At 45.0% G+C, this 26,538-nt stretch overlaps 1 protein-coding gene across 2 annotated transcripts; it reads left to right on the top strand.

Moving 5' to 3' along the window:
- The first annotated feature begins 82 nt into the window (after nt 1-82).
- On the top strand, nt 83-15,158 carry CUNH1orf50 (chromosome unknown C1orf50 homolog). 2 transcript variants are annotated; one of them, XM_035018829.1, is made up of 5 exons: nt 83-230; nt 349-464; nt 5,725-5,811; nt 6,322-6,453; nt 14,808-15,158. In XM_035018829.1, exons 1-5 carry the CDS (start codon nt 152-154, stop codon nt 15,003-15,005), a joined length of 612 nt encoding a protein of 203 aa, XP_034874720.1. In that variant the 5' UTR covers nt 83-151; the 3' UTR covers nt 15,006-15,158. The 2 variants fall into 2 exon arrangements, with proteins under 2 accessions (XP_034874720.1, XP_034874721.1); XM_035018830.1 differs by lacking the exons at nt 83-230; nt 349-464 and adding an exon at nt 487-744.
- The last annotated feature ends 11,380 nt before the right edge of the window (nt 15,159-26,538 follow it).

Here is a 26,538-nt window from a genome sequence, read left to right as displayed (position 1 = left end):
GACAGCCGGGGCCCCGCTCCCGGGCTCAGGCCGCGCTCCTCCGCGGTGATGTCCAATGCCCGGGGAACACGGAAGCTCCGCCCACGGGCCTTTGTGCGCAGGCTCTTCCGCCCCCTGACGCGAGGGTGGTAGGGAGGTTTCAGGGGTTGCCATGGAGGACGCTGCAAAGCTGGGGCAGGCGGAGGAGGTCCCCGAAAACCGAAGAATTCAGCCGGCGACCGGTCGGGGAGGTACGCAGGGCGGGAGTCCGGCCGGGGAAAGAAGCCCTCACGGAGCAGCTAGTCTCCGGGCTGCGCGGGAGGCCGAGGGCGGGCGCTCACGGGCTGTGTTCCTGGGTTTGTGTCGCAGGAGCCCTGGTGGAGCGCACCTCGACCCCCGGCGGCCTGGCCCTGGTGAGCCCCTACCGCACCCACCGGGCCGGGGACCCCTTAGACCTCGTGGCGCTCGCAGAGCAGGTGCAGAAGGTGAGGAGGTGCGGCTGGGGAAGTAAATAACCGTCTTCGTCCACGTTTGGCCCTGCGTCTTAGGACTGGGACCTCACAACCACTTACTGTGGCATTTGTTTTGTCTGCATCTTACATACAACACGGGAAAACTGATTGTCCTTGACTCGAACTCTGATCTTCTGAGACCAAAGGCTCCTTCAGCTGCAACATGAGTGCCTATAATCTCCTTTGGCGGCAAGTTTTGCACAGCACTTTCAATATTCAGTATTTCGTTTGGGCCCTAGAACAGCCCTGTGAGGTAGGCAGTACAGAAGAGAGGTGCAGACCTGCCCGGGCCCGGGCGGCAGGGATCCTTCTGGGCGTGGTTGCAGATGACCCGGGCGAACTTGGGGGGCCGGGAAAGTGTCCGCGGAGAGGGAACGTAGCCTCCTGGCCGGGGAGCTCTCCTCGGACCCAGGGAGAGCAGGGACCCTGCCGGGAGACCTGCTTCGCCCGGTCCGCATAAGCAGATGGTAACCCCAAAGGTCCAGCCTGGGGTTAAGGCACGGACTAAGCAAAACTTGGCCTTGTGTTCCCCGGGAGCCTTCCCAAAGGGAACTAAAGCGGCAGCTTGGGTTTCTTCTTCCCATTTTACAGGTGAAGAGAAGTTTCCGTGGAAGTTTCACAATCAGTCTAACGCAGATTATGTAAGGATGCATAGTCCACTTACTTTAAACTGCTTCCCCTAAAATCTTTATCTGAAACCTGAATGCTTTTAGAACTTAACATCTTCTACAAGGACGGGGACTCTTAAGTTTTGTCCTGTGCTGTCATTCACTGGACACAACATTCCCAAGCCCAGTACTTAGACATTCATTACCAAAAGTAAAAAAAGGAGGAAATGCGAAATAACAGAAAAAGCACTGGGAAGTTTGGACACATGCGTGTTAATCTCTTTTGATTTTTTTTTTTTTTTTTAAGTAGGCTCCACTTCCAGCATGGAGCCCAGCGCAGCTTGAACTCACCACTGTGAGATCAAGACCTGAGCTGAGATCAAGAATCTTTCTCTTAACCAACTGAGTCACCCAGGCTCCACCCCCTTTGATATTAACTTGCATATGACCTGAGGCAAATTACTTTTCTCTAGACTTCACCTTCTTTTTAAAGATTATTTGAGAGGGAGAGTGCATGCGGAGGGGGAGGAGCAGAGGAAGAGGGACAGAATCTTAAGCAGACTCCCCGCAGAGCACATTGTGGGGCTCAATCCCAGGACCCCGAGATCATGACCTGAGCCAAAATCAAGCCTCTCACGCTTAACCTACTGAGCCACTCAGGCGCCCCTTGACTTCAGTTTATCTGTAAAATGCAGGATTTCAACTAGGAGAGCTTCTAGAGCAAAGCTGTGAAAAAACAAATTCCATCTAATTTTTATCAAGACTTCAGTTGTGGAACCCTCTTCAGTATGTAGAGATATAGGGCCCTGATGCTTTAATGCTTCTGATATCCCTTCATCCTTGTATGCACTATCACATTTGGCCTTGGTTATATTCAAAAGTCTTTATTTTGCTTAAAAATATTTAATTATTAACATGCTCAAATTTCCTCACACATATCTCTGTACTTCAGGGGTTTTTTGTTTTTTAGGATTTATTTATTTTAGGCAAAGAGAGCTTGCGAGAGAGTGCATGTGCACAAGCAGGAGCGGCAGAGGGAGAAGGAGAGAATCTCAAGCAGACTCCGTGCTGAGCCTGGAGCCCAATATAGGGCTCGATCTCATGACCCTGAGATCAGCTGAAACCAAGTTGGACGCTTAACTGACTGCACCACCCAGGCACCCCCTGGGTTTATTTATTTATTTATTTTATTTAGACATATTCGAATGCTTAGGAAAGTGCCTTTGATTCAAACTTTGTGACTTACCTATAGAGGTGGGGAGCAAAGTATAACTTTTATGGATTAGGAAAATTTCATGTGTCTGCTTGATTGGATCACTTAACTGGGGGAGGCAACCAGGCCCAAAGCTTAGGCAAACATTTTCATGGGTTACTGAGTGACCATCATGTTTATTACAGTAGCCCAAAACAAAGACGGAACACTGTTTTTGCCCTTCAGCATATAATCTAATGAAATATAGAGGGTGCATTATTGTGCTGCCTCCATTTTTCCAATATTATCGATATTGAGCAGCTGCAATAAAAACACGAGAGACAAACAGATTGAATCAAGCATATTTACTGTCTGTGTCCTGAAATGTACTTTCTAGCAGGACTGATTAGCTGATATGCCATTTCTGTATTAGTGTGTGTTCAGAAAACTCAAGAGGTCTGGTATTAAGGCAGGAAATTTGGAATCAGACTGATCTGTGTTCAAATCTTCAACTGCCATTTATTAGCTGTGAACCCTTGGACAGGTTGCTTCACCTCTCTGAGAGTATAATTCCTAAAATGAGGCTGAAGTTATTATCTCCAACTTCATAAGGTGTTATAAAACTAAATGAGATAATATATATATGTGAAGGGCTTCAGAGTGATGGGGGCCAGAGTTTGTGTTTAGTAATTATAAGTACTTTTCTCCTCATTTCTGTTTGAATTCGGTCCTTTTGTTTACAAGGAAGAGATTTGTTGCTACCACCTTAAGAAAAAGATTAATAATGAGGCCACTCCACTGTTAACCTAGAACCATCTTAGCTCTAGAAACCAGCTACTCTCTCCTTGGCCATAAGGTGTCTCATTGTCCTTGGAACAAAAAGTAGCGCTTTCACCCATGGGCCATAAGGCCTTGTGTGATCTGATCCCTGCCCCCTTTTTTTACATTCTCCTCACTTACTACTCTTCAGACACATCTTCAGTTTTGTACCTGGCTGGCCCTTTCCTTTTGTTCAGACCCAAGTCAAATGTCACGTCCTTGGTGAGGCCTTGTCTGTAGAAGGCTCTACCCCACCCCATCTAAATGACAGTATTGGGGCACCTGGGTGGCTCAGTTGGTTAAGCAGCTGCCTTCGGCTCAGGTCATGATCCTGGAGTCCCGGGATCGAGTCCCGCATTGGGCTCCCTGCTCGGCGGGGAGTCTGCTTCTCCCTCTGACCCTCCCCCCTCTCATGCTCACTCTCTCTATCTCATTCTCTCTGTCAAATAAATAAATAAAATCTTTTAAAAAGAATAAAGATCAAGTCCAAACGTCTAAAAAAAATAAACATAAATGACACTATTATTAAATTGAATTTGCCTCTAAGCTACACATATATTCCAATCCCTGCAGTCCTCATCACTCCCTGTTTTTGAACCAGTTACTTCACTCATTTGTTACCTTTGATCTCCTTCTACCACATAATTACTGTTATTTCCTTCATAGTAGCGCATCATTATTCTGAGTCCGTATAATACTAGCTCTAATTGTCTTTCTTGTTGGTGTCTGTATTACTCACCAGAGCTGTGCTGTTCGTTATGGTAGCCTCTAGTCACACAGGGTTGTTGAACACTTGGAATGTATGGTTAGTAGTGCAGCTGAGATACTGAATTTTAAATTTTATGTAATTTTAACTAATTTACATTTTAAAACCTGATAATCGAGTCAATTATTGGACACTTTTAAGTATATTTGGAACAAGCTGAGTATGTGAACTGACTCTTTCAAATGTAAATTTTATGAAGTCCAAATACAGATTGAGGATTTCTAATCAAAATTTGGCATCCCAATTGATAGTATGGGAGTATAAAAAATAACAATATGAAATATAAAATATCTCATTAAAATTGTTTTATACTGATTACGTGTTGGAATGATGTTTTTTGATATATTGGGTTAAACAAAATAGATTATTAGAATTCATTTTACTTATTTTTATTTATTTATTTATTTTAAAGATTTTACTTATTTATTTGACAGAGAGATAGCCAGAGCAGGAACACATGCAGGGGGAGTGGGAGAAGGAGAAGCAGGCTTCCCGCCAAGCAGGGAGCCCGATGTGGGGCTCGATCCCAGGACACTGGGATCATGACCTGAGCCAAAGGCAGATGCTTAACGACTGAGCCACCCAGGCACCCCTACTTATTTTTACTTTTAACACAACTGCTAGAAAATTAAAAATTGCATATGTTACTTGATTCATATTATTCATAAGGCCAGTGTATTAGGCTGTAATCTTGACAGAAGTAGGGACCTCTTTCTCTGATTTGCCAGTGCACCCCAGGGCCTGGCATGGTGTCTGACACACAGTGGTTGCCCAGTCTATATTTGTGGAACAGATAAATGATTGACCCTGTTTACTCAGTTATTTATGTTTTTACATGATACTGCCTTATACCTGACTTTTACCTTGAGCGCCCTTAACTAACTGGCAAATTCTCTTGATATTTCTTAGTTTGAGTTTAACCTCCTAATTTCTTCTCCTTAACTTAATTGTATACCACCGGACATTAATCAGCTTTTCTTGGAAGTAAACTGGAAGTCTTTGACAGATTTCTGATGCCTGAGTGATAATCCTTTGCAGTGCCTGAATTGGTCACACCACCATTCTCTCTGGCTGTGAAAATTATTTATTTTAAGCAATTCCCATTGCCTTCAGTTGCATTTCCTAGCACATGACAGGCAGTCTTCTGTGTACATTGTAACTTTGTTTCAGGTCTACATCCTAGTGCTGTCTTTAAAAATACATTTGAAGTAACAATTAGGAATACAAATATAAGTTAAAATATAACTAGGTTTGAAGTAAATAACTCAGCCAAGGTAATGGTCAGATTAATAGGTAGTTTCTGTATATAGCTAGATTCCTACATAACGGGTGATAAGAGCCATATCACAAGTGTCTTTGGATTTTTATTGTAAGACCCACTCCTGATTTCAGAAATATTTAAACATGAGAAAATAAATGGAGGCCTAAGGAATGAGTGGGTTTACTCAGGCAAAGAGTAAGGGGGAGAACATGTTATATCAAGAAGAGGATGTATTCAGTATATTGGTAGCACGTGAGAGTAGGGCATGTTGGAGGACTGAAGAAATTCAGTGTGACTAGAATATAGAGTGAAAAGGGTAGAAAGCTATGGGACATAGAAAAGAAGGAGGACCTAGTTCTGTGGTGTGGGGCCATGTCAGAGGAGGCTTCTCATAAGCAGTGCTGTTTGGGCTGGGTGGGAGAAGAGGGAGAGGAATGGGAGCTCATGGGGGAGTGGTGAGGAAGGACAGGAAGAATATTTTAGGCATAAGCGAAGATGTCGAGATAACTCTTCACACTGGGCTCTAAATAACATTGTGGAAGTCTTATCCTTTTTTCACCCGCCCTTTGGTTTTGTCTCACCTTTAGGCTGATGAATTCATCCGAGCAAATGCCACCAACAAACTGATGGTCATAGCTGAGCAAATCCAACATTTACAAGAACAAGCCAGGAAGGTAAGTAACAGCTTTTACGCAGGCATTCATTTTCTTCATTTAATTCGCAGGATTGACTGATCTTGCTTATAATCATTTAACTTATTTGTCTTCAGTACCTTCTAGAAATATCGAAGTGTTGAGTGAAAGAAAATAGGCTTAGGAGGTTACGTATAAGATAAGCTTTTCACTGGGAGACAGTTTCAGTGAGGTAAAGCATTTTGAGGGGGAAAATAGGTTCTCATTTATAAAAGAAATGTACTTACTACAGAAAAATAGGAAAGAAATTTAAAAGCCATTCACAGCCAGTAGTGTTCGACGTTTTGAAATATAATTCTTTTAAAGGCATTTTTACAGCTTAGTAGCAGTCTTTTGTCTCTTCAGAATCATCTGGATCCTAGTAGTGACTCATTGCTATGGGGGAGCAATTCCAAAGCATTGAGTAATTTCCAGATTTTGACTGGATTAATCACTGAGTGTGAGTGCCTGTTACATCCGATACTTAACTTGTTACATCTCTGTGGTTCTTAGGTATTGGAAGATGCTCACAGAGACGCTGACTTGCACCACATAGCTTGTAATATAGTAAAAAAACCTGGCAACATTTACTACCTTTATAAACGGGGGAGTGGTCAGCAGTATTTTTCTATTATTTCTCCAAAGGTAAGAACATTTATTTTTTACTGGTAGAAATGGCTATGATTAGGGGCACCTGGGTGGCTCAGTCGTTAAGCGTCTGCCTTCAGCTCAGGTCATGATCCCTGCTCCGCAGGAAGCCTGCTTCTCCCTCTCCCACTCCCCCTGCCTGTGTTCCCTCTCTCGCTGTGTCTCTCTCTGTCAAATAAATAAATAAAATCTTTAAAAAAAAAAAAAGAAAAAGAAAAAGAAATGGCTACGATTAGCTTTTGTTTATCACAATATTAATATACCATTATGAGGAATTTGTCACTGTTGAAACATCAACAAGTCCCCAGTGATATTTTATATTTCAAAAATGTTCTACTAGATAGTAAGACAATATTTAAGACAATTAATAAAATAAGTTGGGTTTGAATACTATTTAATTTTTTTACTGAAGAATCCAGCTATTATTTTTTTCAAATGAACATGATACATCAAATTGAGAGCATGGTATGTTTCTTTTCTTCCTGTCTATGAAAAAAAAAAAACAACAACCCTCTATTTGTGTTTTTTTTTTTTTAATAGTAAAGATTTTGGAACAACTGATAATAAGATTCTTTTAAATTTGGACAAAATAAAGTACATTTTTACTTGACAATATATATATTCTCAACTTTGGAAAATATCAGGCATTATTTCTGTTTGTAAATAAAATAATAGCTTCATCTTGCTAACTGGTGATGTTTCTGTTTGTAAAAAAAAAAAAAAAAAGCTTCATCTTGCTACCTGTGATTAGAATATATAGAAAAATATCCAAAAGGACCATATGCCATATGGGTCTACGTATTTATAAAATAATTTCAAAATTTTTTGATTGTGATATTGAAAGTTATATAAAAATCTCATGTTTTCCTGCCAAATAGATGAAATAATGTTTATAACTGCATGGCATATACTTTTGAAACAAAATATATCCAGCCAACCAGTAATGACCATTAATTTTCTAATAAGCAGAAATAAAATGAATTTTTCAAGAGTTAAAAAAAAGCATTTATTTTTGCACAAAAATCTACTCTGGCCTTTGAGAAAATGTAGGCATAGGGTTGGTAAATGTTTTCTAAAAAATTGGGAGGTGTTGTGAGCCCAGGCATGACTCTTAAAAAATATACATGAAAAATACACTTAAATTATTTCACAGTCATTATCTCTGTTAAGAGAGGTATCTGATGTGTGATGCAATGAGGATGATTCTCACTGGTCTGATGTGAAAAACCAAAAAAGAAATTCGTGGCATGGGGGGGGCGGAGCAAGATGGCAGAGGAGTAAGAGACCTGGATTTCGTCTGGTCTCAGGAATTCAGCTGGATAGGGATCAAACCATTCTGAACACCAACAAACTCAATAGGAGATCGAAGAAAAGAATAGCAACAACTCTCTGGACAGAAAAGCGACCACTTTCTGGAAGGCAGGACGTGCGGAGAAGTGAATCTGAGGCGATATTTGGGAAGACAGACGGCGGGGGAGGGGGCCTCCGTTGGCTGCTTCTGGCAAATGATAGAGCCCCGGAGCACAAAATCAGAACATTTAGAAGTCTGCTCCGCTGAGGGACGTCACTCCAGTGGCTAAGCTGGGGGTAGAACCCTTGCGGGACAGTGTGGTCTCAGGACCCTCAGGGTCACAGAAAGACCGGGGGTACCTGAGTGTGGCAGAGCTCCCAGGTATCGGAGCGGGGAAGCCGGCTGCAGAGACGGAGCCCAGGCGCAGGCTCTCAGCTCGGGGTTGCCATAAACCGTGATCCACGGCACAGTCGGGCCACTGCTCCTCCAGCGGGGACCCAACAAGTGGCAGATCCAGGGAGACTCCCCTTCCTCCCCTGGGAGGAGAGGCGAGGGAGCGCACCACAGGGATCTGCTGGGTTTGGAGACTCCACACGGGGTCAGGTGCCAGAGATAGAAACACTCGGTCACAGGCCAGGTAAGCACGGAGTGTGGCTGGAGACCGGGGAGACGGGAGTGACTGACTGCTTTTCTCTGGGGGCTCACTGGCGAGCGGGGCCCCGAGTTCTTGGCTCCTCCGGGGCAGAGATTGGGAGGCCGCCATTTTCACTCAGCCTCCAAAGCTGTATGGACAGCTTGCAGGGAACAAAAGCTCCTGAGAGTAAACCTGAGCAGATTACTTAGCCCCGACTGGCGAGGGCAGGGCAATTCCGCTTCCAGCAAAGACATTTGGGAACCCCGGCAACAGGCCCCTCCCCCAGAAGATCAGCAAGAACAGCCAGCCAAGACCAAGTTTACCGATAAATGAGAATGGCAGAACTCCAGCGCTAGGGGAATAATGCACATAGAACCCATGGCTTTTTTACCATGATTAGTCTTTCAAAGTTAATTTTTTTTTAACTTTTTTAAAAAAATTTTTCTTTTTCCCTTTTTCAACCAACATCTTATCAATCCCTTTTTTACAAAACATTTTTATTTTTCATTTTTAGAGTCATATTCTATCCCTTCATAGTAGTTACCCTTATTTTTGGCATATATATATATAAGTTGTTCTCTCTTTAAAATTTTGAGATACAGTTTCTTTTAACAGATCAAAATATACCCTAAATCTCTAGTGTATGGCTTTGTTCTAGTCTCCTGCCTGATAATATTCTCTCCCTTTTTTTCCTTTTTTTAAATCCTCTTCTTTCTTTTTTCAAACAACTTCTTATCAATTCCTTTTATAAAATTTTTTATAATTTTCATTTTTACAGTCATATTCCATCCCTTCATTGTATTAACCCTTATTTTTGTACATATATAAGTTTTTCTTTCTTTAAAATTTTGGGGGGTACTTTCTTCTAACAGACCAAAATACACCCAAAATCTAGTGTGTGGCACTGATCTATGTACCAGCCTGATCATATTTGATCATATTCTGGTTTTTTTTGTTTTTATCTTTTTCTTTTTTCTTTTTTTCTTGTTTTCTTTTTCTTTTTTCTTTCCCTTTCTTTTCCCCCGGTTTCAGGTCTTTTCTGATTTGTTTAGAGTATATTTTCTGGGGACGTTGTTACCCTGTTAGCATTTTGTTCTCTCATTCATCTAGTCTCCTCTGGCCAAAATGACAAGATGGAAAAAATCACCTCAACAAAAAGAACAAGAGGCAGTACCGACTGCCATGGACCTACTCAATACGGACATTAATACGATGTTGGAAGTAGAGTTCAGAATGATGATTTTAAAGATACTAGCTGGGCTTGAAAAAAGCATGGAAGTTATTAGAGAAACCCTTTCTGGAGAAATAAAAGAACTAAAATCTAACCAAGTCGAAATCAAAAAGGCTATTAATGAGGTGCAATCAAAAATGGGGGCGCTAACTGCTAGGATAAATGAGGCAGAAGAGAGAATTAGTGATATAGAAGACCAAATAATGGAAAATAAAGAAGCTGAGAGAAAGATAAACAACTACTGGATCACGAGGGCAGAATTCGAGAGATAAGCGATACCATAAGATGAAACAACATTCAAATAATTGGGATCCCAGAAGAAGAAGAAAGAGAGGGGCAGAAGGTATATTGGAGCAAATTATAGCAGAGAACTTCCCTAATTTGGGGAAGAAAACAGGCATCAAAATCCAGGAGGCACAGAGAACCCCTCTCAAAATCAATAAAAATAGGTCAACATCCCGACATCTAATAGTAAAACTTATGAGTCTCAGAGACAAAGAGAAAATCCTGAAAGCAGCTCGGGAGAAGAGATATGAAACCTACAATGGTAGAAACATTAGATTGGCAACAGACCTATCTACAGAGACTTGGCAGGCCAGAAAGGACTGGCAGGATATGTTCAGAGCACTAAATGAGAAAAATATGCAGCCAAGAATACTATATCCAGCTAGGCTGTCATTGAAAATTGAAGGAGAGATAAAAAGCTTCCAGGACAAACAAAAACTAAAGGAATTTGCAAACACGAAACCAGCCCTATGAGAAATATTGAAAGGGGTCCTCTAAGCAAAGAGAGAGCCTAAATGCAACATAGATCAGAAAGGAACACAGACAATATACAGTAACAGTCACCTTACAGGCAATACAATGGCACTAAATTCATATCTTTCAATAATTACCCTGAATGTAAATGGGCTAAATGCCCCAATCAAAAGACACAGGTTATCAGATTGGATTAAAAAACAAGACCCATTGATGTGCTATCTGCAAGACACTCGTTTGAGACCCAAAGACACCCCCACATTGAAAGTGAGGGGGTGGAAAACCATTTACCATGCTAATGGACACCAAAAGAAAGCTGGGGTGGCAATCCTTATATCAGACAAATTAGATTTTAAACCAAAGACTGTAATAAGAGATGAGGAGGGACACGATATCCTACTTAAAGGGTCTATCCAACAAGAAGATCTAACAACTAAATATCTATGCCCCTAACATGGGAGCAGCCAATTATATAAGCCAGTTAACAACAAAAGCAAAGAAACATATCGACAACAATACAATAATAATGGGGGACTTTAACACCCCCCTCACTGAAATGGACAGACCATTTAAGCAAAAGATCAACAAGGAAATAAAGACTTTAAATGACACACTGGACCAAGTGGACTTCACAGATATATTCAGAACATTCCATCCCAAAGCAACAGAATACACATTCTTATCTAGTGCCCATGGAACATTCTCCAGAATAGATCACATCCTAGGTCACAAATCAGGTCTCAACCGGTACCAAAAGATTGGGATCATTCCCTGCCTATTTTCAGACCACAATGCTTTGAAACTAGAACTCAATCACAAGAGGAAAGTCGGAAAGAACTCAAATACATGGAGGCTAAAGAGCATCCTACTAAAGAATGAATGGGTCAACCAGGAAATTAAAGAAGAATTTAAAAAATTCATGGAAACAAATGAAAATGAAAACACAACTATTCAAAATCTTTGGGATACAGCAAAGGCGGTCCTAAGTGGAAAGTATATAGCAATACAAGCTTTCTCAAAAAACAAGAAAGGTCTCAAACACACAACCTAACCCTATACCTAAAGGAGCTGGAGAAAGAACAGCAAATAAAGCCTAACCCAGCAGGAGAAGAGAAATAGTAAAGATCAGAGCAGAAATCAATGAAATAGAAACCAAAAGAACAGTAGAACAAATCAATGAAATGAGGAGCTGGTTCTTTGAAAGAATTAACAAGATTGATAAACCCCTGGCCAGACTTATCAAAAAGAAGAGAAATGACCCAGATCAACAAAATTATGACTGAAAGAGGAGCGATCACAACTAACACCAAAGAAATACAAACAATTATAAGAACATATTATGAGCAACTCTATGCCAGCAAATTAGATAACCTGGAAGAAATGGATGCATTCCTAGAGATGTATCAACTACCAAAACTGAACCAGGAAGAAATAGAAAACCTGAACAGACCTATAACCACTAAGGAAATTGAAGCAGTCATCAAAAATCTCCCAACAAACAAAAGCCCATGGCCAGATGGCTTCCCAGGGGAATTCTACCAAACATTTTGAGAAGAATTAATACCTATTCTTCTGAAACTGTTCCAAAAAATAGAAATGGAAGGAAAACTTCCAAACTCGTTTTATGAGGCCACCATTACCTTGACCCCCAAACCAGACAAAGACCCCATCAAAAAGGAGAATTACAGACCAATATCCTTGATGAACATGGATGCAAAAATTCTCACCAAAATACTAGACAATAGGATCCAACAGTATATTAAAAGGATTATTCACCACGACCAAGTGGGATTTATCCCTGGGCTGCAAGGTTGGTTCAACATCCGCAAATCAATCAATATGATACAGTACATTAACAAAAGAAAGAACAAGAATCATATGATCCTCTCAATAGATGCAGAAAAGGCATTTGACAAAGTACAGCATCCTTTCTTGATCAAAACTCTTCAGAGTATAGGCATAGAGGGTACATACCTCAATATCATAAAAGCCATCTATGAAAAACCCACAGCGAATATCATTCTCAGTGGGGAAAAACTGAGAGCTTTCCCCCTGAGGTCAGGAATGCAGCAGGGATGTCCACTATCACTACTGCTATTCAACATAGTATTAGAAGTCCTAGCCACAGCAGTCAGACAACAAAAAGAAATAAAAGGCATCCAAATCAGCAAAGAAATCAAACTCTCACTCTTTGCAGATGATGATACTTTATGTAGAAAACCCAAAAGACTCCATCCCTAAACTGCTAGAACTCATACAGGAATTCAGTCAAGTGGCAGGATATAAAATCAATGCACAGAAATCAGTGGCATTTCTATACACCAACAACAAGACAGAAGAAAGAGAAATTAAGGAGTCAATCCCATTTACAATTGCACCCAAAACCATAAGATACCTAGGAATAAATCTAACCAAAGAGGCAAAGAATCTGTACTCAGAAAACTATAAAATACTTATGAAATTGAGGAAGACACAAAGAAATGGAAAAACGTTCCATGCTCATGGATTGGAAGAACAAATATTGTGAAGATGTCAATGCTACCTAGAGCAATCTACACATTCAGTGCAAATCCCCATCAAAATACCATCAACTTTTTTCAAAGAAATGGAACAAATAATCCTAAAATTTGTATGGAACCAGAAAAGACCCCGAATGTTGAAAAAGAAAAGCAAAGCTGGCGGCATCACAATTCTGGACTTCCAGCTCTATTACAAAGCTGTCATCATCAAGACAGTATGGTACTGGCACAAAAACAGACACATAGATCAATGGAACAGAGTAGAGAGCCCAGAAATAGACCCTCAACTCTATGGTCAACTCATCTTTGACAAAGCAGGAAAGAATGTCCAATGGAAAAAAGACAGCCTCTTCAACAAATGGTGTTGGGATAATTGGACAGTTACATGCAGAAGAATGAAACTGGACCATTTCCTTATATCACACACAAAAATAGACTCAAAATGCTTGAAAGACCTAAATGTGAGACAGGAGTCCATCAAAATCCTAAAGGAGAACACAGGCAGCAACCTCTTCGATCTCAGCTGCAGGAACTTCTTCCTAGAAACATCGCCAAAGGCAAGGGAAGCAAGGGCAAAAATGAACTATTGGGACTTCAAGATAAAAAGCTTTTGCACAGCAAAGGAAACAGTCAACAAAACCGAAAGATAACCGACAGAATGGGAGAAGATATTTGCAAATGACATATCAGATGAAGGGCTAGTATCCAAAATCTATAAAGAACTTCTTAAACTCAACACCCAAAGAACAAATGATCCAATCAAGAAATGGGCAGAAGACATGAACAGACATTTTTCCAAAGAAGACATCCAAATGGCCAACAGACACATGAAAAAGTGCTCAACATCACTTGGCATCAGGGAAATCCAAATCAAAACCTCAATGAGATATTTCCTCACACCAGTCAGAATGGGCTAAAATTAACAAGTCAGGAAATGACAGATGTTGATGGGGATGTGGAGAAAGGGGAATCCTCCTACACTGTTGGTGGGAATGCAAGCTGGTGCAGCCACTCTGGAAAACAGTATGGAGATTCCTCAAAAAGTTGAAAATAGAGCTACCATACAACCCAGGTATCACACTATTGGGTATTTTCCCCAAAGATACAAATGTAGGGATCCGAAGGAGTACGTGCACCCCAATGTTTATAGCAGCAATGTCCACAATAGCCAAACTGTGGAAAGAGCCAAGATGTCCATCAACAGATGAATGGATAAAGAAGATGTGGTGTATATATACAATGGAATATTATGCAGCCATCAAAAGGAATGAGATCTTGCCATTTACAACGACGTGGATGGAACAAATGGTGTTGGGAAAATTCGTTATGCTTAGCGAAATAAGTCAATCAGAGAAAGACATGTATCATATGACCTCACTGATATGAGGAATTCTTAATCTCAGGAAACAAACTGAGGGTTGCTGGAGTGGTGGGGTGGGAGGGATGGGGTGGCTGGGAGATAGACGTTGGGGAGGGTATGTGCTATGGTGAGTGCTGTGAATCGTGCAAGACTGTTGAATCACAGATCTATACCTCTGAAACAAATAATACAATATATGTTTAAAAAAAAAAACAGGAGAGGAAGAATGAAGGGGGGGGAAATCGGAGGGGGAGACAAACCATGAGAAACGATGGACTCTGAAAAACAAACAGGGTTCTAGAGGGGAGCGGGGTGGGAGGATGGGTTAGCCTGGTGATGGGTATTAAAGAGGGCACGTTCTGCATGGAGCACTGGGTGCTATACGCAAACAATGAATCATGGAACACTACATCAAAAACTAATGATGTAATGTATGGTGATTAACATAACAATAAAAATTTTTTTAAAAAGGAAAGGGAAGAAATTTGTGGCAAGGAAATGAACCCAATGTTTTTACCTCCTACCCTGATGAGAATTGATTTCTTTGCCTTCTCTAGGAATGGGGGACAGGTTGTCCACATGACTTCCTTGGTGCCTACAAGCTACAGCATGACTTGTCCTGGACTCCATATGAGGACATTGAGAAGCACGATGCCCAAATCCACATAGTGAACAAGTTGCTAAGCCAGCCTGCGGCCCTGCTTCCAAGCACTGAACCCACCTTCCAGGGACTGACTGAGAGTGGACACTCATAATAGCTCTCACAGCAAGGACCTGTCACCTCTTTGTTGCCCTCATTCTCTGCCTTGATGGGAGGTGGCACGAGAATTGAGGTATTGTGGATGAATCATGAACTTCTTGAATAAAGACCCTGTGTGGGGTGCCTGGGTGGCTCAATTGGTTAAACAGTTAAGTGTCTGCCTTTGGCTTAGGTCATGATCCTGGGGTCCTGGGGTGGAGCCCCATGTTGGGCTCCCTGCTCAGCAGAGAGCCTGCTTCTCCCACCGCCCCACCCCCCACTCATGCACGCTCACGCGCACGCACTCTCACCCTCTCACCTCTCCTCTCTCTCAAATAAAATCTTTAAAAAAAGAGAGAGAAAAGAGACCCTGTGTGAATATAAATGCTGTTGTTATTACTTTTAGTTAGGATAGTAATGAATCCTGTCAGTCCCTTGGGATCCTCTCTGGGTCACAGGTACACAGCCAGTGACTTTCAGAGTTTTGGCCAGTGTACTTTCCTTCTCCTTTATCTCCATCTGTTCTCCCACAAGGCAGAGAATTAAAGAAGAGTTTCTTTTTCCCACATAAAGGTTGGCGAGGCATATTCCAGGGAGGACTGTTTTTGGTCTTTTTGTACCTGGAAGTGTTTGAGATTGGGTTGAGGTTGAACATAGAGGGGAGAAAATAGGCAAACCATAAGAGAGACTCTTAACTGTAGAGAACAAACTGCAGGTTGCTGGAGGGAGGTAGGGGGGATGGGCTAGATGGGGGATGGGGATTAAGGAGTGCACCTGTTGTGATGAGCACTGTGTTGCACATAAGTGATGAATCACTAAATTCTACTCCTGAAACCAATATTGCACTATGTGTTAACTAGAAGTTAAATAAAAACTTGAAACTAAAAAAAAAAAAAAGATTGGGTTGAGGCTAGTTAGCAGGTAGTGCAGTTCCAGCACAGGACGGGGCTAGAATCTGACGGGGTCACCCAGGGGATACTTGGTCACTCATTTCACAGGGGGATGCTCTGTGGAGTCAGCTGCAAAAGCCTCTGGCGGGGTTGGCCTTGGGGATACACATACGCACACCCACACACACATTAGTGGTACAGTAGTTGATTCCGACCACAAAGTTTCCAAGGTTTTCACAAGCTTCTGACCTGCATGCTTGTGACACATTTTGAGCAGGTGCTTATTAGTCGTCTGTGGCTGCATGCATGACCAGAAATGTGGTGGTTTAAAACAATGCACGTTTGTGATTTCATAGTTTCTCTGGGTCAGGAGTTGAGGCACGCTTCCCTGGGCCCTCTGCTTCAAGGTTTTTACAGGCCCCAATCCAATGATTTGCCAGGGCTGGGTTCTCATCTGAAGGCTGGAGAAGGATCTGTTTCCAAGCTCACTTAAGTTGTTGGCAGAATTTCAGTTCCTCAAGGGTGTTGGACTGAGGTTGTTGATTCTGTTACTAACAGACTATTCACCAAAAACTGACTTCAGTTCCTTGCTACATTGGTCTCCCCGACATGGCAATTTGATGAAAGCCAACAAGGACGAGTCTGCTGGGAGCGCGGAAGTTCCAGTCTTGTGTAGTCTTCCTCACCGGAGTGACATCTCCTTTTGCTGTGTTCTGTCAGAAGCAAGTCAGAGGCAAGCCTACACTCGAAGGAGGGAATTACACAAGGGCACGAATACCAGAAGGCAGAAATCATGGAGCAGATCTTGGAATCCCTGCCACGGTGCTCAGTTGAGAGGGAGAAAAGAAGGTCCTGGGTAAAAGAGGCAGTATTACCACGCGGGTAAGCATGGTAGTGTTCGAGTCACAGATCGGGACTCGACTCTCAGCTCTGACAAAATAACCTCCCCAGCTGGCATCCCCGCTTCCTCCTGGATCCCTTCTCCAACCCATTCTGCATACAGTCATCAGCTGGAGCTTTTTATTTTATTCTTCTTTTATTTTTTTAAAGATTTTATTTATTCATTTGACAGAGCACAAGCAGGGCGAGTGGCAGGCGGAGGGAGAGGGAGAAGCAGGCTCCGCCCTGAGCAGGGAGCCCCAGGGGGGACTCGATCCCAGGACCCCGGGATCACAAACTGAGCTGAAGGCAGTCGCCCAACCAACTGAGCCACCCGGCACCCCAGCTTGATCTTTTTAAAATACAAATCCCCCTCACTTGGCATTTCCTAACCACCGGAGCAAAAAAAAAAAAGAACGGTTCAAAAAAAAGCTCCTGCTGTTCAATAAGGTGCGCTTCCCGCACTGCCCACCAGGTGGTGCCATTGCTCTTTGCGGCCTCAGCCAATTACGAAGCTTGGGGAAAGTCTGTGGCAATGCGGTGATTTGGGAGGTAGCATCTCAGAGTGGGGAACTAGGACCCACTGGTTATAGACAGTAACCATTTTCCATTCACCCATGCATCTACCCATTCAACCATTTTATAAGTATTAAGTGCCTTCTAGGTTCCAGGTTCTGGAGAATAACACAGCTGAGTAAAAAGGCACCTGTATCCAGGGAGCTGTCAGTCTAGTGGGGGAGAAACCAAGTCAACAATTACAATGTGGTATAAAAAAGGCTATGATAGTGGTATGCATGGGGTATGGAGCACCATGGAAGGCTACCTAACTCAGACTGGAGAATTTGGGAAGACTTCTTGGAAGATCAGACACCCACGTAGGTGTTGAAAAAGAAACAAGAGTTAGAGCTTGTTTGGAGACTCCAACTGTCCTCTATAGGAAAATTGTCTTTGGAGTTTGGAGTAGGGTTCATTTTTGGATGGAATTTATTTGTAAGTGAAGAAAGGGATATCCATTTAACAAGCTATATTAACCAAACCAGTCCCAGCAGGCAGGAGGGCTGGAGTGAGGTATGCCCTGGCTAAAGAACTCTTACTTCTAATAGCTAGGAGGTAAGCAGATGAAGAATGGGAGGAAAAGCGATTCCAGACTAGAAGCAATATAACATCTGGGGAATTGCAGCCAATTTAAAGTGAAGAATGTGGGCCAGGGGCTATGGGAGAAGACTTAATTGAAAGATTTGGGGTGGGAGTTGGTAATATTGGCCTTGTATAAACCTCTTTTGGCATCAGAGGACAAGTGGAGGGAAGATCATCGAGTAGGAGCTTCCATCCCTAGTCTAGGCAAGCGATGATGAGGTCTGAGCTAAGGTAGCAGTGATGGAATGAGAGGTACAACCTCATCAATTGTAAGATGTACTCTTCTTCCCCCACATTTTAATATCTCTGGAACTTGGATGCTTCTAAAAGTCAGTGGCATGTCACAGTTTAAGTGGCAGCATTTTTTCCTTTCTTAGAACTATATAACATAATGGTGTGTCTTACGTGTCTTATAACGGTTGGTATCTTGGATCTGATGAAGTATGGCATTTTGAAGCTACAATAGAGTGCATCTTGTTAACTAATAAGATGGCAGGGGTTGAGTGAGAAGACAGACTCTCAGATAATGCTTGGATTTCTGGCTTGAATGCTGATACGGATGGTGGGGATCCACTCAGCAAAATATGGAAGGGGGAGTCATCCCTGGTATTCCCAGAAGGATGAGCAATCTATATTTTCTTTATTAGCCCACCATGCCAGCCCTGTCCAGGTTCACTGGGTGTGAGTAGCAGCTGAGCGCACCTCCCTTTCTCCATGCTAGCTGTCTGGAAGGAGGGTCTGCTGTGTCCTTACCTTCTCAAGTTATCTGTCAGTCCACAGGCATTGAGAGTATTGGTGGTGTAGATACAAAGATGATAAATAGTGCTTAGTGAGCGTTTATTCTGCCAAGCATATCCATTATCTGATTTAATTTTCACATAACCATCTATGAGGTATATAGTATCTCTGTTTTATTTTTTTAAAAGATTTTATTTATTTATTAGAGCACGAGAGCGAGAGCGAGAGAACAAGCACAAGCCAGGGCTAAGGGTAGAAGGAGAGGGAGAAGTGGACTCCCAACAGAGCAGGGAGCCTGACATGGGGCTCGATCCCAGGACCCTGGGATCACGACCTGAGCCAGAGACAGATGCTTAACTGACTGAGCCACCCAGGCACCAACAGTATCTCTGTTTTAGAAAGCAGGAACCCAAAGATTAAGCAACAGGCCCATGGTTATATAGATCAAACAGTCCTGTTTGATTCAAGTCTAACCATAACCAGTCCTAGGGGATCCCAACATAGAGGTGTAAGGAAGTTAAAAGTGACAGAGGTAGATGTGCTTATGGGATGCTATTGGAGTCGTTCACTTGGGTGTGTAGTGATGAGCATGGAGGGGATGTATATCAAGGCCCAGAGAAGATAAGTAACTTACCTAAGGTCACAACTCCTAAGCAGTGGAGCCTGTGTTTCCGGCACTAAAGCCTGTGAAAAACCCTCATGCACAAGATAGGGTTCATCCCCATAAGGAGCCGCAGCTTGGGAGGAAGGAGCCACTAAGTGCCTGGAGTAATTATTTCTAAAGAAGCTTTTGATTCCATGGACCACCCTTTACTTGAAAGTTTTTTTCTTCATTTTGATGTGGGATATTAGCATCTCTTGCTTTTTTTCCTACTTTGCTGACTACACCTTTTCTGTCTCCTGACACCTGGCTTTTGGATTGCTCTGGGGCCTATCCCTTAGCCTTCTTTTCTTTCTCTCTGCTAGGTGATCTAATCCATCCCCAGGGATCACATACCACTCCTATGCTGCTGGCTCACTAGCTTGCCTCCAGGCCTGATCTCTCCCCAGCTTCATGCGGGCTTGTTTATCAACAGCCTCACTTGACGTCATTACAACCCTAACGTGTCCAAACCGAAGCCTTGAATTCTGCCCCAGACGTGTTTCATCACCAGCCCTTGTACTGCCATCAACACCTAGCTCCCTCTGTTTTTTGAGGCCAGAAGTCGAAGTCATCCTCGATTCTGCTTGTTCTTCCCACACCAGTCAGCAAGTCTTCTCAGCTGTCTTCAAAATATATCCCAAATCTGACAGCTTCTCACCGCCTCCACCCCGACCCCTCGGGCCAGACCACCGCTGTCTCTGGCCTGGACTAGTGCAGCGGCCTCCCAGCTCACCTCCCTGCCCCCGTTCTCACCCTGCTTCAGTCTAGCCCCACAGAGACTGGGAGCATTGTCCTTCACAAAGAGAATTCGGGTCATAACCCCGCTCCATAAAAATGACCCAAGAATTTCTCATTACACTTATAATAGAATCCAAGCCTCTTGCCAAGGTTCTATGTGATCCACCGTTCTCTGTACTCGCCCTGTTCCCGATGACCTTGTCTATTTAACAAATCAAGCTCATTTCTGCTTCGGAGGCTCTCCATTTGCTGTTCCTGCCTAGAACACTGCCCCCAAGATCGTTGCCTGGTTTGTGGCTTCTCATCCTTTAGGTCGCTGCTCGCATATCACTTCACTGACAACCCTGTCAGAAATCCCAACTCCTCTCACATCCAAGTGACGGCTCATCCTGCTTTGTTTTCCATCACCCTTTTCACGAGCAGACCTTATTTGTTGCCTTTCCCCCACACTTGAGTGTAAGTTCTGCGAGGACAGAAACAGTGTCCGTCTTGTCTCCTGCTCTATTCCTAGCACCTGAACCAGTGCCTGGCGCATAATAAATACTCTAAGAATGTATGAATGGATGGACATCTATGTCTATGTACTTATATCCTGGAAGGGATCTAAGTCAGTGGCATTAATGGAAATATCGTGTGAGCCACACGTATGACTTGGAAATTTTTAGTAGCTACCTTAAAAAATACAAACAGGTGAACTTAATAATACATTTTATCTCACCCGGTATATCCTAAATGTTAACATTTCAGCAGATAATACTAAACAACTAAAGAAGCTTTTGATTCCATGGACCACCCTTTACTTGAAAGTTTTTTTCTTCATTTTGATGTGGGATATTAGCATCTCTTGCTTTTTTTCCTACTTTGCTGACTACACCTTTTCTGTCTCCTGACACCTGGCTTTTGGATTGCTCTGGGGCCTATCCCTTAGCCTTCTTTTCTTTCTCTCTGCTAGGTGATCTAATCCATCCCCAGGGATCACATACCACTCCTATGCTGCTGGCTCACTAGCTTAATAATAACATACATGTTATTTTATATGTATATTTGAACTAAGTATTCAAACTCTGGTGTTCACTTTGCACCTACAGCACATCTCAGTTCAGACTAGCCACACTCCAGGTGCTTCAGGGCCATGCGTGGCTAGTGGCTACCGTATTAGCACAAGCGTAGACAGTCTAACTGTACTGTTCTCGTTCTCTACTTCCTTGTGAGATCCAGAATAGGAGGAAGCTGGAAACTTCTGACGGATGGGGACACGTGTCTTTTGTAGCTACCCCTGCTTCCTCTCCCTCTTCAGAAGGAATCCTTGGGGATGTCCAGGCTAACAGAGGCATGATCGTGTCCTTAGAATAATAATAATGATGATAATGATTGAGCTTCTACTCTGTGCTGAGCACATCGTTTAGTTCACTCAACAATCCCATTTTACAGATTAGGAAATAGGTTCAGGAAAGCAAAGTAATCCGTTCAGATTTCCACATCTGGTAGTGTTAGAGCTCCAGCATGAGTCTGGTCAAGAGTTAAAGCCAGCAGTAGAATTAGTATGCCGTAGTTTTTAATCTGCCATGAATGGTCCATGTGGTATGGACAAATTAAGGTAAAGACAAAGGATAGAAGGAAGCTGACCTGACTCCTGGACTTGTTGCCTGCAACCTCGTTTTCTCTTTTAGTTTCTCAGACACCTTAGGTCTGACTTTAGTGTTGGACTGTGTTTAGGTCTCAGCTCCATCAATTATGAAAATCAACAAATCCTCCATTTCCTCTTCTGGAGAATAGGAATGCTAATACTAATGTCGAGGGCATTTGAGAACGTCCAGTAAGATGATGATGATGATGTCCGTAAAGCACCGAGCACAGCGCAAGTGGCTAGTTGCCACTCAGGGCTCGCTCCTCTTTCCCCTACTGGTTCCTAACAGAAGCAAAGTGTCACCTGACCACCCAACTCCACCCCTTCTCTTGCATATTCTCCTGTGGGGTCCTGGAAGCCACTGCCGCTCTAACTCGGCATTAGGGCAGGTGGGAGGATGTGGGGCAGGTATCAGAACTTGTGTCTGGGAACCTACCCAATACTAACAAGCTTCTTTCTTTCTGTAGCACACTATTCATCCGGCTGCCACATTGAGACCCTCAGAGAGGCTCTTACCTTCTCCCTCTCATTTCTCTCCCACACCCTTGGGATGCTTTTCACAATGGCTCCTAGTCTGGCTCCTTCCTCCCATTCCCTTCTGTTGCCGTCCAGTAATATGTCCCTGCTCCGGCCTGCCTCATTTCTCCTGCAGTATTACAGAGCCTTCTTCCACACTAGCTGCCAGAATTGTCTTTCTAAACCAAACTGACCATGTCACTTCTCTGCTTTAAACTATTTTCAGGACTGAGTGTAAATTACTCGCTTTGTCATTCACCCGACAAATACTGGGGTGGGATGGGGGGGACTTACCATATGCCTAAGCAGTTCTTATAGGTGCAAAGATACAGCAGTGAACCAAACAGCAAAAGCCCTGACCTGGGGGCCCTTCACAGTCTGGACCCCAGCCATCCTTTACAGCCCCATCTTCCCCAAAGCCCTCGCAGCCCACCTCCCACACGCCCTGCACTGTGGTCTCTTAACCCCCCGCCCCCAGCCTTCCCTTGCCGGCCACGATGGAGAGAGACCAGTCCCCTCCTCCCAGACCCCTCCATTCCCCAAGGCGCCCCCAGGGTGGCCTAGGCTCCTTTGTAAATTGAAGTCCCCCTTTCTGCCAACTAGAGCTCCCCCCACAGCCCCTCCCCTACCTCTCAGGGATTGTGAGCTAAGAGCCAGGGGTGAGAGGCTTGGGACCCGTGCGGCTCCCCCAGGCCCCGGCTGGCCTGCTCCACCGCACAGGAAGCGGGTTAAGAGCGCTGCCCTCACCCCACCCAGGAATGTCTGGTCCCCAGGTAGGCATCCGAGGCAGCGCATGCCCCTCCCCAGAGTGCTTCCCTCCCCAGAGTGCTGTCAGCGACCAGCCCCCCCGCCCCGCGGGGGGCGGTGGAGCGGTCCTGGAGGCCAGCCTGGCTCCCTCTCTTCCATCTCTGGGCGCGGGGCGGTGTCAGGGCTGGTGCGGAAGCCCCGCGGGGCCGGGACGCCGGCGGGGGTGGGGTGGGGTGGGGCTGTCTGTGGCGGGAGTGGCGCAGGGCTGGGCGTGGGGGCATCTCTAACTGCCGTGGCTGCGCCGGGTGTCCCAGGAGCGCATGCCCGCTCTAGTTTGCGACCAGCCCCTGTGCAGCATGACTTTTGCCACACTGCCTGCATTTCCCTACCCGGATCCGCCTCCCCTGCCAGACTCCTTGCCTCTTGAGGATGCAGCCTAGCTCTTGTTCTCTCTGCCCCCAGAACGCAGTCCCGGCGCGGAGCAGGCATCAACACATGCATTTAAAAATGAGTAAATGGAAGATCCTAAGCGTTGGGTAGATGCTGGGTGTGCTGAGGGTCTGGATTGTTGACAGTTCATCTGAGAAGGCTTCTTGGAGGACGGACTGAACAGGCTCTGGCAGGGGAGAGATGTGACTTGGTGCAGTGAGAGGATCTTGGGGAAGCCCCAGAGTGACATCCTCTACTAACTTAACAATCATCGAACAACTTCTATTGTCAGGCCTCGTGCTGGGCACAGGGGACCACAGCCTGCGCTCAAGTTGCTTCCCCTGTAGTAGAGGAGGAAGACAGGATAGGCCGTGCCAATGCAGAGTGCCCGGTGTCACATGGTGAGCACACGGAGATGCGGCAGTGTAGAGGGGCGCCTGGCTGGGGTGGGGGCGGTCAGGCTTCCCTGAGAGCAGAGGGAGAGCCAGCTTCATCGTAAGGGCTGGTACACCAAAGGAAGGAGATGGACTCCATCCTGGGTGCCTGGGAAGCCATGGACAGCTTGCACAAAATGGGGTAGTGACATGATCTAGTCCTGCAGGCCACTGCCCAGCAACGCCTCGCCTCGGACCCCCTCACCCGAGAAGCCTTCTCTAAGCCCCCTGTCAGGCTGGACCCTTCTTCTATGTTCCCCTGGCAGCCTGGTCACCTCCCCTTTTCTGTGAACAGTTGAATACCTCTGCTCTACTGAGCTCCTTGAGACATGAGACCAGGTCTTAATCTTCTCCGTGTGCCAAGCACCAGGCGGTGAATCTTGCTCGTGACCAAATGTTTGCTGAATGAATGGATTGCTCCTTTTTTCTCTGGATTTCTAGAGCCCTTACTCTGAGGTCCACATTCTTTCACACCCGGGACCCGTGCTGTATGCTGACAATGTCATTTAATTGGGAAAGAGGAGGCCCAATTCAAATCCTGGCTCCATCATTCACTGGGACAAGTCGCTTGACTATCTTGAAAACTCAGTTTCCTCACCTGTAAGATGAAGAGTCCGGGAATCTCCACATGCATGAGTGTTGTTTCCTTGGGTAGACTGGACATTCCATGAAGGTTTTCCCCAGCACCTAGCTTAGTCTGAGCTTAGGGAGAATACAGTGCTCAGGCCTGTTGGTTGGTAGACAGCAGAGTGCAGAGTAAGGGGAAAGAACATTTAAGGTGACGTTGTAAGTCCTGATCTGCCACTTCTGGTGTGATTTTGAGCAAGGCTCTTCCCCTCTCTGCGTCTTCTTTGCCTTACCCTGCGAGTAGGGGTAGTGACCCTCATCTGGCCGACCTCACGGGGCCAATGGAAACCACAGATGTGAAAGTGCTTCCTGAATGAAAGGGATGATATAGTAGATAATTGATCGTTAATTTAAAAAATAACTGAAGTAGTGCAGATGAGGTGTGTCTGGTGATTGGTAGAAATGCCCCAGGTATGTGCTGACTACCTCTGAGGGGCAGAGATGCTGGCGTGCTGCCCTCCAGGCAGGGGTGGGCTGGGCTGGGCACAGAGGTGTTTGGTCTTGCTGGAGTGAGCCTTGAGGCCCAGGAGAGCCTGGGAGGGGGGACTCCTGGGGAGGAAGTAGGCAGCCAGCCCTTGGCTCCCCTCCCCTCTCCAATTTCTCAGCCAGCATTCTTCTTGTCTTAGGTTTGGAGGGGCCCTGACGTCTGAGAGGGTCTCAGGAGTCCTGATGGCCTTGGTGAATGAGACTGGCCTGGGGGAGGAGTGAGCCCCATGAACCCTGCCCAGTTCCAAACTCCAAGCCCAGCTCCTCCCAGCCTCTGATATCTTGGTGGACGGGTTTATGGGAAAGGACCATAATTTGTCTTAACTCTGGCCCAGACCAGAGGGGCCTGGGGCTAGACACTGGCTGAGAGGAGGAAGAGGCTCAGCTTCCTCCCCTCTCAAATGAGGATTAAATGAGGAAGTGGCCATGAAAATACCTTGGAACTTGTGTATTTCATTCAGGGGCAGGATTACTGTTTGTGGGTAGCAGCTTGCAGCAACCAGCGGGGCTTCCCTGTTCCAGAAAGCCCTGGGGCTCTTCCTCCAAAAGAGACTTCATGTCACAAGCAGTCTATTGTACGGAGTGCATGTTTGGTCTTAGAGGAAGAGCAGAGCCCGCCAGGCTGTGAAAACGGGCTGGGCCAACCCATTGCCCATAGCCCTGAGGGGCTGGGAGGCGTGAGGAGCCCCCGGGCAGGGCTGCTACCAGAGGGGGAGGCTGATGCTGCCCTGCAGGGCTGGCCAACTGAGCTCCTCCTCGGTCTCCTACCCCACAAACCTCCTCCTGCCCAGAGCTGGGCCCCCAGCCAAGGAAGCACCAGATTGAGAACCTGGCAGCGGGATTACCTTCTACTCACCTAGCACGTCACTTTGAGCCAATGTCCCAGTTCTCTGAACCTCAGTTTTCTCATTCATAAAATCATGATAGCACCATCTTCTGAGGTCGTCAGGATCAGGAGCGAGAACATAGTGGAAGGTGCTTGTGAACTATTCCGTGCTGTCCATGTTCATTTCTTGTGTCTCACCTCTTCCCCTGTGGGAGCTGGGCCTGCTGTTCTGGTTGGGGCCCGTCAGAAGCAGGACCTTGGGGCACTCCAGCGGCAGCCCTGTCCTGAGGGAGTGAGTATGGCTTGCGGAACAAAGGAGGCTGACTCCATGGCGGTCTCTTCTGTGCTTTCTACCCCTCAGGGAGCCTCTCACCCCCTGGGCTATTCCTGGGGGGTGGGGGGTTACCCCTTCCCAGGGTTCTTTTTTATTCCTCTGGGGCTCACCTCACGGGAATAAAAAAGTATTGAAAGTAACTTTGTAATTGTTTTTTTTTTTTTTTTAAAGATTTTATTTATTTATTTGACAGAGAGAGACACAGCGAGAGAGGAAACACAAGCAGGGGGAGCGGGAGAGGGAGAAGCAGGCTTTCCACTGAGCAGGGAGCCCAATGCGGGGCTCGATCCCAGGACCCTGAGATCATGACCTGAGCTGAAGGCAGACGCTTAATGACTGAGCCACCCCGGCGCCCCGTAACTTCGTAATTGTTTTAACAAGGGCTTGCCTATGACAAAAGGCTCATCTCTCCGATGGGGGAAGGGTCCATACCCCTTGTCCCCTGGGCCATGGGGGTACCAGAAGAGTCACCACATGGGCTGGAGGGAGGCCCGCACT

Source organism: Mirounga leonina, unplaced genomic scaffold (genome assembly GCF_011800145.1).
Source record: "Mirounga leonina isolate KUSES-001 unplaced genomic scaffold, KU_Mleo_1.0 Mir_173, whole genome shotgun sequence".
Taxonomy (NCBI): domain Eukaryota; kingdom Metazoa; phylum Chordata; class Mammalia; order Carnivora; family Phocidae; genus Mirounga; species Mirounga leonina.
Note: the sequence above shows the minus strand (reverse complement) of the source record. Positions and strands in the feature narration are given on the sequence as shown.

Coding starts and splice junctions, on each gene's coding strand:
- CUNH1orf50 (XM_035018829.1), top strand. CDS start 152: ATGGAGGACGCTGCAAAGCTGGGGCAGGCGGAGGAGGTCCCCGAAAAC. Junction 5,812..6,321: donor TACAAGAACAAGCCAGGAAG/GTAAGTAACAGC, acceptor TGTGGTTCTTAG/GTATTGGAAGATGCTCACAG. Junction 6,454..14,807: donor TTTCTATTATTTCTCCAAAG/GTAAGAACATTT, acceptor TGCCTTCTCTAG/GAATGGGGGACAGGTTGTCC.